The following is a 19,026-nucleotide window of genomic DNA, read 5'->3' as shown; positions in this document are numbered from 1 at the left end:
CATGATTATGCATGCATGTGACTTGGGTGTGTGTACAACACTGCATAAGATGCTATGTGACACAACATGTGAATATGCTGTATTATGTGTAAAACTGACACCCATATGCTGCACAATAGCAGAATTACCTGTACAGCTTCCAGATCACTTGAATGTGTCCTATGTGCAGAGGATCCAGCATATATATCTGTTGAAAACTAGGAAATCAGCATAGCTGTAATAACTGTAAGAGATATTTATGCACTAGTGGGTAGCATATATCACTGAATTCTTAGAATAAATTCACAGTGGATTCAAGAACATAATGCAGAAACCTATTTACTAGCATATATGTGACTGCAACATCCATCCGTCTATTATTTTGTGAAACTAGATCCATTCACTTCAGCACTAGTATTTTGTATGAACTAGTTTTTAGTCACAACCAGGGCGGGGTTGGGAGTATTGAGGTGTGTCATACAAATGCAGATACACCTTTTCAGGCTTGTACAGGCTTTAAGGAAGCTGTCAGAACAAGACACTTCTGGAAGTGTAGAAGAGAACAAGTATCCATTTTCTTGGGATTTTGTCTTGTACAATTTTACAGTTAGTTTCTTAAATATATAAAAACAACATAGTTCTGCTCATAGACGTATAGGAAAGACTCTGGCCATGTTGAATTCACCATCCCCACTGAAGACGGCTTTAGCATCAGAAGTCTTTGTGTGGCAAAATGAATCTTCTTTGGCATTGCCCTCAGACATGCATCTGAAAAGTGGGACGAGCCGAGATCAACGGGTCAAAGAACAAGTGATGATGACCGTCAAGAGGCAAAAGCCAAGATCTTCTCAGTCTTCTACAATAAATTATGGGAACAGAGGTAAGACCACTTCTTCAAAATTGGGGTTGATTTACTAAAACTGGAGAGTGAAAAATCTGGTGCAGCTCTGCTAAGAAACCAATCAGTGTCCAGGTTTTATTGTCAAAGCTTAATTAGACATGCTTAAGTTAGAAGCTGATTGGCTATCATGCACAGCTGCACCAGATTTTGCACTCTCCAGTTTTAGTAAATCAACCCATTTGTGTAGTGAATTAAGCATTATGAATGTTTCTGCTTTTATTTTTAACATTGCAGGTAGAGACAAGAATCACATACTATATTATTATAGAAACACAAAATCAGCATTGTGAGAATAGGGAAAACCGTTCTACTGTCTGTTTGATTAATTGTTTTTAAAATAACACACTGATTCAGCTAGTACCTGTGTTTTAACCTGACAAAGGGAATGATTTACTATGCAGTATATTGCATCTCAACTTTCAGGGCTTGTTTGTTTGATAGATTTAGGTTACAGAGATCTTTGAAAGTTATTTATTTCTACTTAGGCTGGGAAACCTTTTGTGCCTTGTTTGATAGAGATGTATGCTTAGGGTTCTGCAATATGGCAATGAATGCATTTATTTCTCCTTGATCTAATAAGACACAGAGCTTTTCAGTGAAATCCATAGCACTGAGTTTCTCCTCAGTCAGTTTAGGCTCACTGAGCTTGATTTAAAAACTAATCCCATTTCTAAGCTGCTGTGAATGTATCCTGGAATTGATAAAGACTGGCACAGACAGGTTTTGCGAAAGTGTCTCGCATGCATTCTAAAAGTTCCGCAGCATGCGTCAAGTTAATTTATCTGTCCAGGACTTGTACTTGAATTTGGTACGTATGGCATCATTTTTAGAATGCATGCAAGACACTTTTGCAAAATATGACTCTGTACGCCAAAAGAAAGTTGGTCTTAGCTCCATTTTCGCGAACTGTTTGTATTTTATTTTGAATTTGGCACAGGTGCTGCACCGCATTATAGAAGTGGAGCAAATTAGAACTACCTGAATTAGGTGCATGAGTTGCTGTCAGAACTAAAAATGTTGCAGATTTTTTTTATTCGGCGCATCACCTTAACAAGAGCAATTAGAAAAGTGGTGCAGAAGTTTTATGGAATTCCCCAATTAGTGGACTTTATGTAGTCTGTACAGTTCACCTGTATGTGAATGTGGAACACAATTAAAGTAATAACAAGGATCGTCAATGTGTATAAGCTTAAATTCATAAGGGTGCTTTTTTTATTTACATTGTCGTAACAGTTTTTTTATTTACACTCAATGCTGTCCAAATCAGGAGATTTTGTTAATGGATAGCATTTTCAAAATTATATTGCAAGTTTCTATCACGCACTTCCCTTGCACACTGTGATGAATGTTGTTTTTTAAAAATATTTCTCTGCACATGGAGATTTTTGTTTGGTGCTGGTTGTTAGCACACTTTTGTGTAGGGGTGTTTATGTGACCTCTTTCATGGGAAAGCACGTTTATACTTTTGATACAAAGAATAAAAGTATTAAGTCCAGATAGTTGCGATGCATTAATTTTCCATTTGGGATTCTTTTTTATATATGCATGTGCTGAATGGACTGAATGCCCCCCTAATTGTGGAGGGACAGCATGGGCATTAGATTCAATGGATATTATACACATTTTTGTTTTTTTTTCCTTTGATGAATGTTGCATTGTTCGATACCTTCTTATCATTGAAAGATATTTCTACAGACATACACATTCGGCTCAGCCAAATATGCATATGTATGGCTATGGAGAAAGGAGGAGGAGCACAGTAGTTAGTAATCAGCTTGTAATCAGTCAATACCCCTATCTGACAGAATGGCAATGGATACATTCCTGCTGCCAGTTTATTTTAGGGGAAAATATTAGCTGAGAAATCCAGCTCAATCAAATTTATTCCATAAATAAAGCCCAGACAAGGAATGGCTGTGAAGGTCAAGATGTGTTTACAAACATACAATCATTGCTTAATCCAAATGTACACAGCTTAATTGAGCTGGGGTCTGTCAGCTACTTTTAGTAAAAGAAATAACATTTTGTGGAATCATTCATTCTGTTTGTAAAACATAATCATTTAAAGGGACTTTCGCATAAAAGAAGTAAATTCTACATAAAAGCTGCCACTTCCTCTTCCACAATAAATTGTGATTCCTATATAGCCGTAACCTAGTATAAGCATTACAATCTCAGCATTGCCCCTCATACTTAAGGTAACTGAATTCTACAGTTCTACTGTAGCCAGAAAGCTAGATAGTGCTAAAGAAAGCCCAAATTATCCTTCTACATAGGACTTATAGAAGTCTGCTTCTTCCAGTGGGCTTATAACTACATTCAGCCTTGACAAATAAACTAATTTGGCATCTCTAGTGTTGGGAGCTTGTGGTGACCCAGAATATTACCTGTATAAATATTTTTAATGAAACAGGTATCTCTGTGATATATCCCTGACATTGATTTGTTGTCAGAAGGTAATACTTCAATGTACTAACAATAATGGTAGAGGGAATAAAGCCACTTAACTACTATACATGTACATGACCTCATTAGTTATAAATATACAACATACAGTAGCAAGTATTTTTATGTAGCATAAAATTATGTACCCTCTATATCAGTTAGAATGTGAATAGATAACCGGTGCTGGGTACATGTCTATGGGACTTGTAGGCCCTTGCCTATTCCATGGGAATCCATGTCAAGTAGGTACTACTAGCAGGAGACTCACAGGGAGTTGCTAGGCCATAGATGGGCCAGTGTAGACATGAGACTCAGAGAGATAGTAATGCTAGCTGTGTACATGAAAAGTAAGACACTGTAAGTGGCAGGTGGTTTTCTAGATGCAGAAGGATCGGCTACAAAGTAGACACACTGCACCAAAGGCAGGTGAGACCCTATTGTTTAGGCAAATGTTCTCTTGAGTTCCCTGGTGAACTAAGCCAGCAACAGCAGAGGGATTGTGCTTCCAGGGCTCCCCAAGAAACTGTCTGATAGCAAGGAAGCAGTCTCTGTGAGTACAGCAATAATGAGAAAGAATAAGCTGTGTGCAGTCATACGATCTCAAGCAGAAGGGAATCTACAAATGTATTCCTATGTTTTTATTATTTTGTTTCTTTTTTTCTGTTAACGATTGTTATGCTGTATTAAAATGTTGGTACCTAGATGGTTACATAGTTAGTCTGGCTGAAAAAAGCCAAACGTCCATCCAGTTCAACCATGAAAAAAACAAAAAAACAAGTTATAATCCTACACCCACAGTTGATCCAGAGGAAGGCAAAAAAACCCAGTAAAGCATTAACCAATTTGCTCCTGCAGGGGAAAAAATTCCTTCCTGATCCCCCGAGAGGCAATCAGATATTCCCTAGATCAACTTTACCTATAAATGTTAGTATCCAGTTAGATTCTGTGTATCTAAGAAAGAATCCAGGCCTTTTTTAAAGCAATCCACTGAGCTGGCCAGAACCAACTCTTGAGGGAGTCTATTCCACATTTTCACTGCTCTTACTTGGAAGAAACCTTTCCGTATTTGGAGAGTAAATCTTCCTCCAGACGTAAAGAGTGCCCCCTTGTCGTCTGTGATGACCTCAGAGTGAATAACTCTACACCAAGTACACCATTTGAACCACTGATGTATTTATACATGTTGATTATATCTCCCCTTAATCTCCTCCTCTCAAGAGAGAATACATTTGGTTCCTCTAATCTTTCCTCATAGCTGAGCTCCTCCATGCCTCTTATCAGTTTGGTTACCCTACTCTGCACTTTCTCCAGTTCCCCAATGTTTTTTTTGTGAACTGGTGCCCAAAACTGGACTGCATATTCCAGATGAGGTATTACTAATGATTTGTACAGGGGTAAAATGATATATCTCTCTATCTGGAGTCTATACCTCTTTTAATACAAGAGAGGATTTTGCTTGCTTTAGAAACTGTGGCTTGGCATTGCATGCCATTATTAAGCTTGTGATCTACCAGAACTCCCAGATCCTTCTCCATCATTGATTTCCCCAGTTGTACCCCTCCTAGTATGTATGATGCATGCATATTCTTAGCCCCCAACAACCTAACCTTAGGTTGTTACAGGGCCTATTATAAGAGGCAGGTCTAGTGCCATTAGTGCATCTGGTTCCTGTATTAGAACTGTTTCATTCAACATGTCAGATAAAACTGTTTTAAAATCCTTCTAGGAAACAACATTTTAATACTGCCTCAATGCTAGCAATGTTTTACTACATTGGCACAACTGAGAACTCTTGAATCTGACATGTGAAAAAACTAACAATGCAAAGACTATTGCAAATTGCTGTCTGTTCACCTTTTAAAGTAAAACTGCTCTAATTTTATGCACTTGTGATGGTCTCAATCTTTCCGTTAGTCATTGTTACTTGTAACACATCTTTTACATACTCATTGATTAAATATACTGTAATCACTTTGTTGATTATTGTTTATTAGACATAACTAGGGAAAAGCTAAATGGACAAGTTTCAGTAGCTCAATTGCACTAAAATTGCTTGTGATTAATTGCTTTGTAGAATAGCGATAAGTTACTATAAAGATAGAGTAAATTACTCTCTACACTCTTGGTGCCCAACCCACAGCCTGCGGGCTGCATGCAGCCTGTCGAGCTCCCATATGCAGCCCAATGAGCATCAGGCACCAGGCAAACAAAATCTCCTCCCACAGTGTAGTGCTAGCTGATTAAGTGGCTTTGTAGTGACCCCACCCCTGGCTCAAGCCATGTACAACCTCATCCTGCATAGGCACATTATATAATAATGTCCCACAAGCAGCAGAGGATGCTCACAACAGCTTCCCACTCCTAGTTGTAGGAGGATTAAGCCTGCTGCAGAGCCCTGATCATATCAGCAGGCAGAAAGTATAGAGCTCTGCAATGGCTATCAGTTCCACTCTTCAGATGGAATAAGAAGCTGGACAAGTAAAAAAAAAAAAAAAAGGAAAAAATGGAGTTCCTTTAAAATGTATGTATTTTAAAGTTCAACTGCAGATATGATTCTTACTATAGTTATATTTACAATGTAAATATGCACATCTCTTTCCTGAGGGCTCTGTTACAAGTGGTCAATCACTGTAGTAGTCAGCATCACTACAGTGATAGCTGCAATCTTTCAGGTCCTATGCCAATCTGCTTCTCTTTTGCATAGTAAGCACAAAAACAAGGTGTTCTTTGATTGAATGGGGAGGAATTGCAGGGCAGTGACATCACGATTTTCACCTTGTCCAATCAGAGAATGCAAGATGGCCAGTGAATGGCAACAGTACTGAGCAAGTGATCCCCTGTGATTTCTATATAAAAGGGAAGCCATTCAGCATGGGACCAAACAGATTGTGGCTATCACTGTAGTGGTACTACTACAGTGATTGACAGCTTATAACAGCAGTCCCTCAGGAAAGAAATGTACATACAGTTAGGTCCATATATATTTGGACACAGGCACAATTTTAGTTTTTTTCAGGTATTTACCAAAATATATTCAAGCTATAGTTAAGTAATGGGTATGGACTGAGAGTGCACACTTTCAGGGTTAATTTGATTGTATGTACACCCAAATTGAAAGAAGGGTTTAGGAATTACAGCTCTTAAATACCTGAAAAAAAACTAAAATTGTGCCTATGCGCATCAAAAACTGCACCTGACACTTTTCCTCCTGCACAGTAGGGTGCAACCATTTGTTGTGGTCTGGCATCAGACTCAGTGTTTCCCACCAGTGTTCATTTGACAAAGGTGGAAATAACCTGTTGTTGCAAAACTGAATGGAAGCTGGATCTGGACATCCCTGAGCTGATCCAGCCCCATGTAGAAAAAAAGTACTGTAGAAATGGCATGCAGTGTCTGATCAAAGGACTCCTTTAAACCACATGCATATTTAAAGCTGGCCATACACTGTTAGAATACCGGCCAATTCAGAGAAATCATCCAAAATTTTAGCAGTGGGTGGCCGTGCCAGCTCAACCAATGTAGATTACTGAGTCGACTTTTGACAGAGGAGCAGAGCCAAAAGTTTTCAACTGAATAGCATGTGCTGCCACTCATCTGCAGACACTGTTCAAGTATTCTGGCAGCTGGGCCTAGTGGCTGTCAGAATATAATAGCCTGGCATGGGGTATGGTTGCAAAATTCAATGTGTTTATCTGTTTCCTTATATATCTGCTCTATCTGCAATTTTAAGTACAAATTGCATTGTGTGGCCCTACTTTTTAATCAGAGTATAGCATCAAGTCAATTAAACTCCTGGGATATTGATCTGGTCAGTTAAGTAGCAGAAGGGGTTGTTAATAGGTTCCAGCTGCTTTCGTGTTAATGAAATTAACAACAGGTGCAGTAGATGGGCAACAATTACAGGTGGAGACCACTGACATTTTTTTGACTACTCTTCTTTTCTGACAGTTTTCACTAGTTTTGCATTTGGCTAGGGTCAGTGTCACTAGGTGAGATGATACCTGGACCCTACAAAGGTTGCACAGGCAGTCCATCTCCTCCAGGATGGCAAATAAATACATGCCTTTGCCTAAGGTTAGCTGTGTCTCCCAGTACAGTCTCAAGAGCATGGAGGAGATTCCAGGAGACAGGCAGTTACTCTAGGAGAGCTGGACAGGGCGGTAGAATATCCTTAACCCATTAGCAGGACTGGTATCTGCTCCTTTGTGCAAGAAGGAACAGGATGAGCATTGCCAGAGCCCTACAAAATGACCTCCAGCAGGCCACTGGTGTGAATGTCTCTGACCAAACAATCAGAAACCGACTTCATGAGGGTGGCCTGAGGGCCCGACTACCTCTAGTAAGCCCTGTGCTCACTGCCTGGCATCATAGAGCTCGATTAGCATTTGCCATTGAACACCAGAATTGGCATATCCACCACTGGCGCTCTATGCTTTATACAGATGAGAGCAGGTTTACCCTGAGCACATGTGACAGACGTGGAAGGGTCTGGAAAAGCCGTGGAGAATGTTACGCTGCTGGTAACATTGTTCAGCATGACCATTTTGGTGGTGGGTAAGTGATGGACAATGGCACCCTGACTACCATTAGGTATCGAGATAAAATCCTTGGATCCATTGTCAGACCCTACGCTAGTGCAGTGGGTCATGATTTCCTCATGGTGCATGACAATGCCCGGCCTCATGTGGTGAGAGTATGCAGGCAGTTCCTGGAGGATGAAGGAATTGATACAGTTGAATGGCCCCCACACTTGCCTGACATAAAGCCAATAGAACACCTCTGGGATATCATGGTTCGGTCCATCCAACCCCTTCAGGTTGCACCTCAGACTGTCCAGGAGCTCAATGATGCCTTGGTCCAGATCTGGGAGGAAATACCCCAGGACACCATCTGTCGTCTCATTAGGAGCATGCCCCGACATTGTCAGGCATACATACAAGCATGTTGGGACCATACAAACTACTGAGTACCATATTGAGTTGTTGCAATGAAATTTCAGCAAAATGGACTAGCCTGCTGCATCGTTTTTTAACTTTAATTTTCGGGGTGTCTTTGAATTCAGTCCTCTGTAGGTTGATAATTTTCATTTCCATCAAACGATGGGGCATCCTTACATTCCTAACACATTACCAAGTCCATATCAGTATAGATATCCAGCTTGATATTTTTTCCCATTGAGATCTAATTTGTTTCCAAAGTGTTCCTTTAATTTTTTTGAACAGTGTAGATACAGTATGAATAAATTGTAAAACCCCATGGCTTTTCTTGTTCCTAAGTTCTGCATTTTCCTCTTCCACCTTCACTTTTCTTTCTTTGTTCCATTTTACAAGGCAGTGTAAAGTTCATGATTGTTGTGGCCTGGGGAAAAATTCAAGTTCTTCAAGTTTTCTGCAGTGAATGGCTATTTACTGTGAATTATTTTATGAACCTTTATGTTGCTGCTTTTTGAAGTAATATATTTTTGTATTAAAGCTTTTATAAACTCTTTACAAAATGTAGTTATATATTGGCTGCTAGTAGATGTTGGGAAATATTTCTAAATTTTCTTTAGGACATTATTATCTAAAGTTGGCATATTTATATAAACAGACTGGTCATTTCTATTCCTGATTCCAGGAGTTATCCTCATTTCTGAAAATGGACACTGATATGCTTTGTACTTTAAATGTTCAACGTCCATTGCCATTAACTTATTTCACAATAAAAAAAATTTTTGGAGTGAGCACACGCTAATGTTTTATGTCATAGAACTCTGAGGCAATGGAATACATTTTCTCCAAAATGTTTAATTTTTAAAGTGAGCTTAGTGAACATTATGATTAGTTCAATACTGCACTTACTGTATGTGAAAGAAAAAGTCTTGTTTTTTTTTTCACTTGCACATGATTGGTTAATAAAGCTAGTCATACATGGGTCAGTTTTTTTCATTCAAACGACGGGTTTCAATATGATTAAGGTGGTTCTAAAGGCTAAAGGTTTTTTACCCTAATGCATTCTCTGCATTAAGGTAAAAAGCCTAAGTGCAGCTTCCCCTTCCAGTCCCCCCTTATACTTACCTGAGCCCGATCTTGATCCAGTAATGTGCAAGAGAACAGTGGCTCTCTCCGCTCTCTCCCTCCTCATAGGCTCAGAGCAAGGGAGGAGGTAGATGGGACATAGCCACAGAGCCAGCGTACGTAGGTACGCATGTAAGTGGGTGACATGGTGTGGCAGCATTAACGCACACAGTGTGGGTGCAATGTAAGAACATTTATTGAAGTAAAACAAAAACAGTTCACAACAAACCCAGTGGGAAGACAGCCCCTCTGGGAAAACTCACAAATTCCAAAAGTGCATAGAGAAGAGGTTTTAGCTGAACTGACAGCACCTGTTTGGAAGGTTGGGTGCCACCTACAGTGGAGGAGCATACTGCACCTGCCTACAAGTATGACGTTTGATATAAAAAAAAAAAATATGGGTTTAAAATCACTTTATGTATATGTGTAGCACCTGATAGGGATTATATGTGCAGCACTGGGTATATGATATAATCATGATGACAGTGTGATAATGGTATATGTATATTACTTGTTTATATCATAAACATTTATGATTTATTGTTATCAAGCGCAGGTATATAATTATTATCAGCAATCCTCCCTGCTGTGCCATTGTATTCTGACCATGGAGAGACTCCCTGCTGTCAGAATACACAGATCAGCACAGCTGTCTATTGCCTGTGGCACTGATCAGGTGAGAATATACTGACAGGACAGTTCAACAGAAGTCAATCAGTTCAACCACAGTGGCCAGACATGGATAGAGAATTCGGCCATTCCTTGGCAAACCAGCTGAGTTTCAATCCATGTATGGCCAGCTTAAGTCAGACAAACATTTTATTTTTTTCTGACATTTAAGTGACTCTTGAAACACTTGAACACAATGGAAACCCTGTAAAAGTAAAAGCAGTATATTTACTTTTCTGGAGAACCATGTAAAATGTCACCACTTAGGCTGAACCCATGTGCTACAGGTATTTGACACTTCTGGGTGGATCAAAAATCTGCACATGTGCTCAGCCCTTCCTTTCCTCCACCACCACTCACTGTGGTTTCTATCACTGGATTGTAATTCCTAAATTGATATAAGAGAAGGCAAGATGAACCACAATGTGCGGAGAAGTGCGGAATACCTGCAGTGGCCACATAGAGGCACATGGACCACTTTTTGCTCTCATCTGATTTAAAAATGTCTGTCCTAAGTTATTTTTCCAAGCCATCAATCATATACAAACCTGGCCTGGAAGTGTTATTGTGACTGATGGTCTGAAGTATACTTCCAGTGTCGGTTTAATTAAACAGCTGCAGTGACAGGATTCAGGTTAGGGAAAACAGAATCATTTTCACAGAACAACTGCAGTGTCAGCTGGAATGCATTAGTAACTCACAAATTGTTTTTGGGGTGGTATAAATACGCAGTTAAATTGAATTTTTACAACTGACACCCCCCCCCCCCCCTTAACCGTTTCAATACCTTGCAATTTTACACCTTCCTGCCCAGGCCATTTTTCAGGTTTCAGCGCTCTCACACTTTGAATGACAATTGCGCAGTCATACAACATTGTACCCAAACTAAAATTTTATCATTTTCTTCACACAACTAGAGCTTTCTTTTGGTGGTATTTAATCACCGCTGGGGTTTTTATTTTTTGCTAAATTAACAAAAAAAGACCAAAAATTTTGAAAAAAAAACACATTTTTCTTTGTTTCTGTTATAAAAGTTTACAAATAAATAATTGTTCTTCATAAATTTAGGCCGAGATGTATTCTGCTACATGTCTTTGGTGAAAATAACCCAAATTAGGATGTATTATTTAGTTTGTAGGAAAGTTATAGAGTTCACAAACTATGGTATAGATCTGAATATTGATCAATCCTGAAGTACTGACAGCCAATCTAATTTCTTGAGGTCCAAGAATGTCAGAATAGTACAGATATCCCCAAATGACCCCTTTTTGCTGAGTAGACAGTCGGACGTACTTCATAAGAGGCATGGCGAGTTTTTTGAAGTTGTATTTTTTTGTCATAATTTTTCCGAAAATGAAAAAATGAAAAATATTATTTTCACTATTTTTTTTTTTACATACTGTCACCAGTGCAGTACAGCGTCATCATATAACTGGCATGGCGGTGAACAGGGACACTGACTGGTGACAGTATGAAAAAAAAAAAAAATTATATTTTTTTTTAATTTTTTTTTATTTTTTTATTATATTTAATTTTTTATTACATTTTTTTTTTATTTTTTTTAAGATTTTTTTTCATATTTTACTATGACCAAAATAGTACAATGTTACCATAGTAACATTGTACTACTTTGGGGAAGTGATCAGTATTTTTTTTTTTTTTTTTATTTTTACACAATTTGCTTATAGCAAAGAATTACTTTGCTATAAGCAAGCATTTAGCTGAATGAAATCGATTCATTCAGCTTTTTTTTTTTTTTTTTTTTTTTTGTGCTTAGCTGTGATTTGGTCACAGCTAATCACATGACATGTGCATGTGATTAGCTGTGACCATTCACAGCTAGGCACTAGTATACAATGGATGGCATCATGAATGAAGCCATCCATTGTATACAACTGTCATGTGACCTGCTGTGATTGGTCGCGGCAGGTCACATGGTACCGGCAACGGGAGCCGGTACTCGGATCTGTCATCGGCCGTGTCCGAGGTGCACGGGCGGTGACAGATCCCGCTGCTGCGCCGCTCTGCAATAGCGCAAACGGCGCATGTGCGGGAGCACGCCAAATGGCGTGGACCCGGAAAGCTGCAGCGCTTTTCAAGCCGCCAAACGGCTATTGGCCGGGCGGCTAATGGTTAAGCTGGCCATACGTGTAACAAAATGTGGCCAATGACCTGAACAACCTAAGACCCATCTCCCTACTGCCATTCACCTCTAAACTCCTAGAACGCTTAGTCTACAATCGCCTGAGCTCCCATCTCACCGACAACAACCTTCTCGACCCTTTACAGTCCGGCTTCTGCCCACTACACTCCACCGAAACTGCCCTACTTAAACTCACCAATAACCTACTAACAGCCAAAACCAATGGCCGCTATACTATACTCCTACTACTTGACCTCTCTGCGGCTTTTGACATGGTTGACCACCCCTTCCTCCTCAAAAAACTGCTCTCTCTTGGCCTCAGAGACTCCACTCTCTCCTGGTTCTCCTCCTATCTATCGCAGCGCTCCTTCAGTGTTACCTATAACCCTGCCACCTTCCCTTCACTCCCTCTCTCTGTCGGGGTCCCTCAAGGCTCTGTCCTCGGACCCCTCCTCTTCTCCATCTACACCTCCTCCCTTGGACAATTGATAAACTCCCATGGCTTCAACTACCATCTCTATGCCGATGACACACAAATCTATCTCTCTACCCCTCACCTCACCCCTTCAATCTCCAATCGCATCACCAGCCTACTAAGTGACATATCGGACTGGATGTCACTCCACTTCCTCAAACTCAACCTTTCCAAAACTGAGCTTCTAGTATTCCCCAAAGCCCGTGCTCCACCCCCGACTTCTCCATCAAGATCAACAACACTACCATCAGTCCGACCCCTCACGCCAGGGTACTAGCTGTAATCCTGCACTCCAATCTGTCCTTCAGTCCCAGGTCCAATCACCGACAAACTCATGTAGACTTCACCTCCGCAACATCTCCAAGATACAACCGTTCCTAACCTCGGAAACCACTAAGCAACTCATCCACTCCCTTATTATATCATACCTTGACTACTGTAACTCCCTCCTCACTGGCCTACCTCATCGCAGGCTATCCCCACTCCAGTTCATCATGAATGCTGCTGTCAGACTCATTCACCTTACTAACCGCTCTGTATCTGCCACCCCTCTCTGCCAATCCCTCCACTGGCTTCCAATTGCCCAGCGGATAAAATTCAAAACACTAACACTGACGTATAAAGTCGTTTATAACACTGCCCCTAACTACATCACTGACCTTGTCTCTAAATACCACCCAAACCGTACTCTCCGCTCCTCGCAAGACCTCCTACTCTCTAGCTCCCTTGTCTCCTCCTCCCATGCTCATCTCCAGGATTTCTCACGGGCTTCACCTCTCTGGAACTCCCTACCCCAAGCTATCAGGCTATCGCCTACTCTGCTCACTTTTAGGCGCACTCTGAAAACTCATCTCTTCAGGCAAGCCTACCCTGACCCCTGCTAAATCCTGGAATCCCCTACTCCCCCAACCACTCCATTCCCCACAGCTAATTACCTCTTGTACCACTATCCCCTCCCTCCTAGATTGTAAGCTCCAAGGAGCAGGGCCCTCTAATCCCTCTTGTATTGAACTGTATTGTCACTGTACTGTCTCCCTCCATAATGTAAAGCGCTGAGCAAACTGTCGGCACTATATAAGTCCTGCAGGTACTGGCCGAATTATGATCCATGTATGGGCAGGGCATTTGCACAAGAAATCAATCTACTGATTGACCTCTGTACCACCGCCCTGTTGGATTTTTGCCGCTTGATAATATATATCTGGTGCTATAGCTGGCATTGCTGATCAACGTATTCTGATGGAGGGGAAGTCTCCCCATTGTCAGAATACAATAGCTCAGTAGGAAGCATTCCCCTGTCCATCTTGAATGTGTGGCTAGGGGAATCAAGTATTTTTCCTATGGCCAGCCTAAAGCTGCAAAGGCAGCAGATAGGTGCAAACACATGCCACGGTCATAATGGACACCCACAGATGACTGATGGATGGACCACCAGACTCATCTCTTTAAACTGAATGAGACTACATCAGGTTTTTAGGGGTTAAAAAGGCAGTGAGGGGGCAATATAATGTTAATAATCAAATATTGTATAAATACAAAAGCCATATGTATTCTTAAGTCTTGGGTTGCTTTGTATATTTTTTCCAGATCTTTTCAGTAATCAATTGTGAAACGTTTCCTTTGTGCAGGAGCCTCTGTAATCAAAACCAATCAAAGCTGCTCTCTCTCCTTGTGCAGGGTGACTGGTCTTGCCTCCTCCTATAGATTTCTGCAGGCAGCCTGTAGTGAGCCTTTCTGCTTTCTGTATAAACACTCCATGACTGCTCTGATTTGGAATGGTGTCTAAGAGACATTTTTATTACCTAACAATTTTGATAAAGACTTTCTGTATGTAAAAGACCACAGGGATATTACATATTAGGAATACATTTCTGGCATTACAATCAGGCAAGCAAAAATGGGTTTTCAGGCACTGATAAGTGTAAGCAATGAGGTAGGCTTGGTCCCCTGAGTGCATATAATGACTTAATTTTAGCTTCCATTGCAGTGTACTGTTTACATGTTGGTAAGTGTGCAGATTTCTTCATGAACTTACCTCATTATAAACCCAAGCTCCTTTTTCATTCATGACTGCACTGTGCTTAAAGTGAATCTGAACTTTTTGCAAGGTAGACAAATAAACAGGAAACACAATTGGCTTTCTCTATCTTCTTTGTGTTCCCCTACTGTCCCATTCTCCAGACTCACATTGAATCACATTGCACACTAAAGTATTTACATATTCTAAACACAATCCCACAGTTACCCCTGCAACTATAGGCATTGTGGAGAAAAATATATCTTCACTTTTCCTTTTTTTTTCTATTGAGAATAGAATCTTGTTAGCCCGCCAGTCCTTATAATGTACACAAACAACAGGTGCATGTAAGCTGTTAGAAGGTGACCAAAACCCACTTTACCCCCTGGTCACATCAAAGCCGATTTTGAAATCATGCAACTTACAGTGAAGTCGCACGATTTCAAAATCGAGTGACCTGCTGATTTCATTGCGATTTGCAAGACATCTGACACAGATGTCTATACAAATCGCAACATAAGTAGTGCATGCACTACTTTAGAAATCGGTGAGGCTCTGACCAGGTCAGAACCATACCAATATGACCGCTCTAATAGCAGACAATAGGGTGTGACTTGGCATACGATTTGCATGCCAAGTTTCACCCAATGTGACCGGGGGGCTTAAAGTCTTTGATGTGATTTTACGGCTCATTGAGTTAGTTGGAGAGATCAGGGATAACTTGTTTTAAAGCTCATTTACTGCTTGAAAAGATATCTAAATACTTTGATATCTATCTATTTTAATACTGCTTGATTGTTTAGAAAACAACAAAATCTCAAGGTTAGATTGCACTTTCATAAACTTTCCCAGAAAAAATTGTGTTTTAAAATGTGTCAACTCTACACTCTTTGTGTATTTAGAATTTTTTTCTGATCTTGACACATTGTAAAACTCAATTTTTTTCTGGGAAAGTTTATGAAAGTGCAATCTAACCTTGAGGTTTTGTTGTTTTTTAAGTAATCTGGACTTTTGGGTGAGATGACGAGCAGCTTTTTTTTTCACTTTACTTAATTTATATTGGGGCACTGAATTATCTATTCATTTATTTGGCCAGGTGTGGGGTAATCATACTACTTGATTGTTATCAGAATGACCCACTTCATTGGGTTGTACCCAGGATATTGAAAATGACTGTGCGTTATTCACCTTTGTGAAGGTGTCCCTACATTTCTCTTACCCCCCTGTGAAAAGCCCACACAGTAACATATCTACCTGCAGCCTCGATCCAGTGATGTTCACTGTGTGGTCATATCTGGCACTGCATAGCTTTCACAAAATAATAACCTCCAGCAGGCTCCACCAATTTTCCTATAAAAATGATCCCCTATGTTTTCCTATAAAATGATCATACTAATGGAGGCCTCCAGCAGTTTTATTCAATATTGCCTTCCTATTGACAAGAATGGAGCAGTGACACTCATGCTCAGGAAGAATAAAAGCCAGTCAGGATCTGTCAGGACCACACAGCAAACATTGCTGTGTTGGGGCTAAAGGTAAATATGTTACTGGATGGGCTACACTCAGTGGGCAGGGGAGAACAAACAATAACTGCTAATTATATTTCTTACATTCATGTTTTTCACAGCTATAATTATTTAATTGAATGTGTACTTCTGCCGTGCTAATTCTTTTTTTTTACATTTCTCTTTGATAGCTTCTTCCGTGTATGAAACCCTGGAAGATTCTTACAATATGAATCGTAACAGTACAGTTTTAGGCAATCAGTATTCTAAGTACCAGAGTGGTAGTACCTGGGGGTACCAGGTAAGTTGGTTTATATAATAGAGCTGTGTTTTTTTAAGTTTAGATTTAATCTCTCTTATGAAACTTTTAACTACTTTTTTATTTAGATGTGCTTATTAATGCATTACAAACCTTGTTTCTGTACGTGTGTATATACACTCACTGGCCACTTTATTAGTTACACCTGTTCAATTGCTTGGTAACACAAATTGCTAATCAGCCAATCACATGGCAGCAACGCAATACATATAGGTATCTAGACGTGGTGAAGATGACTTGCTGAAGTTCAAACCAAGCATCAGAATAGGGAAGAAAGGGGATTTAAGTGCCTTTGAACATGGTATGGTTGTTGGTGCCAGATGGGCTGGTCTGAGCATTTCAAAAACTGCTGATCTACTGGGATTTTAATGCACAACCATCTCTAGAGTTTACAGAGAATAGTCCGAAAAAGAGAAAATATCCAGTGAGCGGCAGTTGTGTGGACAAAAATGCTTTGTTGATGTCAGAGGAGAATGGACATTCAATTTCAGGCATTCAGATAGTAGAGTCAGAATTTGTTGTACACAACATGAAAGCATGGATCCATCCTGCCTTATATCAACAGCAGGGGCGAACTGACCATTTGGAAACTCGGGCACTGCCAGAGGGCCCAGGGTCAGTTGGGGGCCCCATGAGATGCCCCTGGTACCTTTTTCATAGGCTTTTTTGAGTTTGGGCAAGGACACAGGAGCCCCATGATCCCCTATTGCCCGGGGAACCCCATGAGTTGTCATTCTGCCCCTGATCAACGGTGTAATAGTGTGGGGGATACTTTCTTTGCACCAGCAAGTTGTACCTAATAAAGTGACCGGTGAGTGTGTATGTATGTATGTATGTATGTAAGTGTATATATAAATATATTTTATATATAGTATATATTATAGTTATATATTAATTATCTGTAAATATGCAGCAGTTGTTTCGTCTTCTTATCTCACATTAGTAATTAGCAATCATGTGATATAGACTGTTTATGCTTGGCTGTTCAGGTATAACAGTTTTTCCTATATTCAAGGCAAACAATGAATACTTTTTTCTATGTAAAATAAAAATGGGGTCAGTTCACTAAAGCTGGCCAAACACTGATTGAAATTCAGCCAACCCAGTGGGGAACGGCTGAACTTTGATCAGTGTGTGGGTTCCCCCGCTAGTCAGAAGTCGATTATGTAGGCTAGGTTCACATATGTGCGGATCCGCACAAAAATCCGTGCAACCGCACAGAAGAATGCGGACCTGAGGGCAGTGCCATTAATTCTAATGGCATGCCGCCCGCACTGGAAATTGCAACCTCACTGAGAACTTCCGGTAGCGGTTTCGGCTGCGGTGCCCTGGGACTCCTTACCATCTACAGTGCTCTGGGACCTCCTTTACCACCCACGGCGGTCACCAACCCAATCGAACGGATCCCTGTAGGACACGGATGATGGCTTCAGACAATACCTTACTGATGGGCTTTTTAACTACTTCATCATTATGAGCTTTTATTATTTGTGACTTATTAAAACTATAAAATACTGCACTTAGAATGCGCCTCTCTTCTTTTTTTGCTCTCTACATTATGTTTACAGAGTTGGCTTACTGTGGGATGGCTTTTGGACTTTTTGTACATTTGTTCTATATATTCACTGGATATGAGCCATTAGTGCGCTGAGAGTTTTTCATATTGTTGTTGACTTATCAGTTCCCTCTGTGCCACTGGAGCTGCAATGGGGCATGCAGAGAATTATGTAAATGTATACTCTGGCATATAATACCCAATACCCTAAGTTGAATAACAATGGCCTTAGAAGAAAAAAGGTCCCTTTAACTAGAGATTGCAACTTGAGTCCTGCGATGTTTAAAGTTCCTGATATGGTGGTATCCACTGTCTTGTGCAAGCAATGGTGGGACCCATACGCATTAGTAAAAAGTGGTAATTCAATGAAGTTGAACAGATAAGCCGTGGTGCTGCTCAAAGTAAAGGTCTCCTGTTTAATGAGGTGTAAAACCCTATAGATTGCATGGCCTCCTAGTAACAGAGTTCTTGCCCAGGCTCTTGGCTGTTTGCAGGAATCTACAGAGTTCCCACCTGATGGCCTGTCAGCATGGCAGACAGAGCTGTCTGTGCAAAGATCGGATAGCGACAGTCCAGATGCAGAGAAGCTGATGCAATCTTGGTGTGGTGATCAGCATCACTCTTGTGCTGAACTGATGTGCAGTGTCCCGCAGCAGTAGGCTAGCAATCTATCTCTGGAGGAGAACAGCAGTCTCTCTGTGTTCAGCTCTGAATCCTGTGCCAAGAGAGAGAGCCAGTCCCTTGCTGTAGAATATATTTGCTTTCCCAGCATCCTTTTCGTTCGCCAGCTCCTTGATAGTTGTAGTTCAATCAGCAATCAGGAATACAGTATGTATTGGCTAAAGGATTAAAGGCCCCAAGATCCTCTGCTGTCAAAAGAACTGGATCCACTCTGCTAACAGGAAGTGATGTAGCAGTCCCAGTACTGGGCACTAAGGGGGAAAGGATTTATCATAGTCTAA

General features: G+C 40.5%; 1 protein-coding gene across 2 annotated transcripts in view; it reads left to right on the top strand.

Moving 5' to 3' along the window:
- Nucleotides 1-491: 491 nt before the first annotated feature.
- PKP1 (plakophilin 1) overlaps nt 492-19,026 on the top strand; it is a 100,797-nt gene continuing 82,262 nt past the window's right edge. For both annotated transcript variants that reach the window (XM_089654103.1, XM_089654102.1), the window contains exons 1-2: nt 492-859; nt 16,382-16,491. In XM_089654103.1, coding sequence (XP_089510229.1) covers nt 652-859; nt 16,382-16,491 — 318 coding nt within the window. In that variant the 5' untranslated portion in view covers nt 492-651. The remainder of the gene's footprint in view (nt 860-16,381; nt 16,492-19,026) is intronic.

This window comes from Staurois parvus, unplaced genomic scaffold (genome assembly GCF_062004578.1).
Source record: "Staurois parvus isolate SC_StPar_1 unplaced genomic scaffold, SC_StPar_1.0 ptg000744l, whole genome shotgun sequence".
Lineage (NCBI taxonomy): Eukaryota > Metazoa > Chordata > Amphibia > Anura > Ranidae > Staurois > Staurois parvus.
The sequence above is the reverse complement of the archived record's forward strand: the minus strand, read 5'-3'. Positions and strand labels throughout refer to the sequence as shown.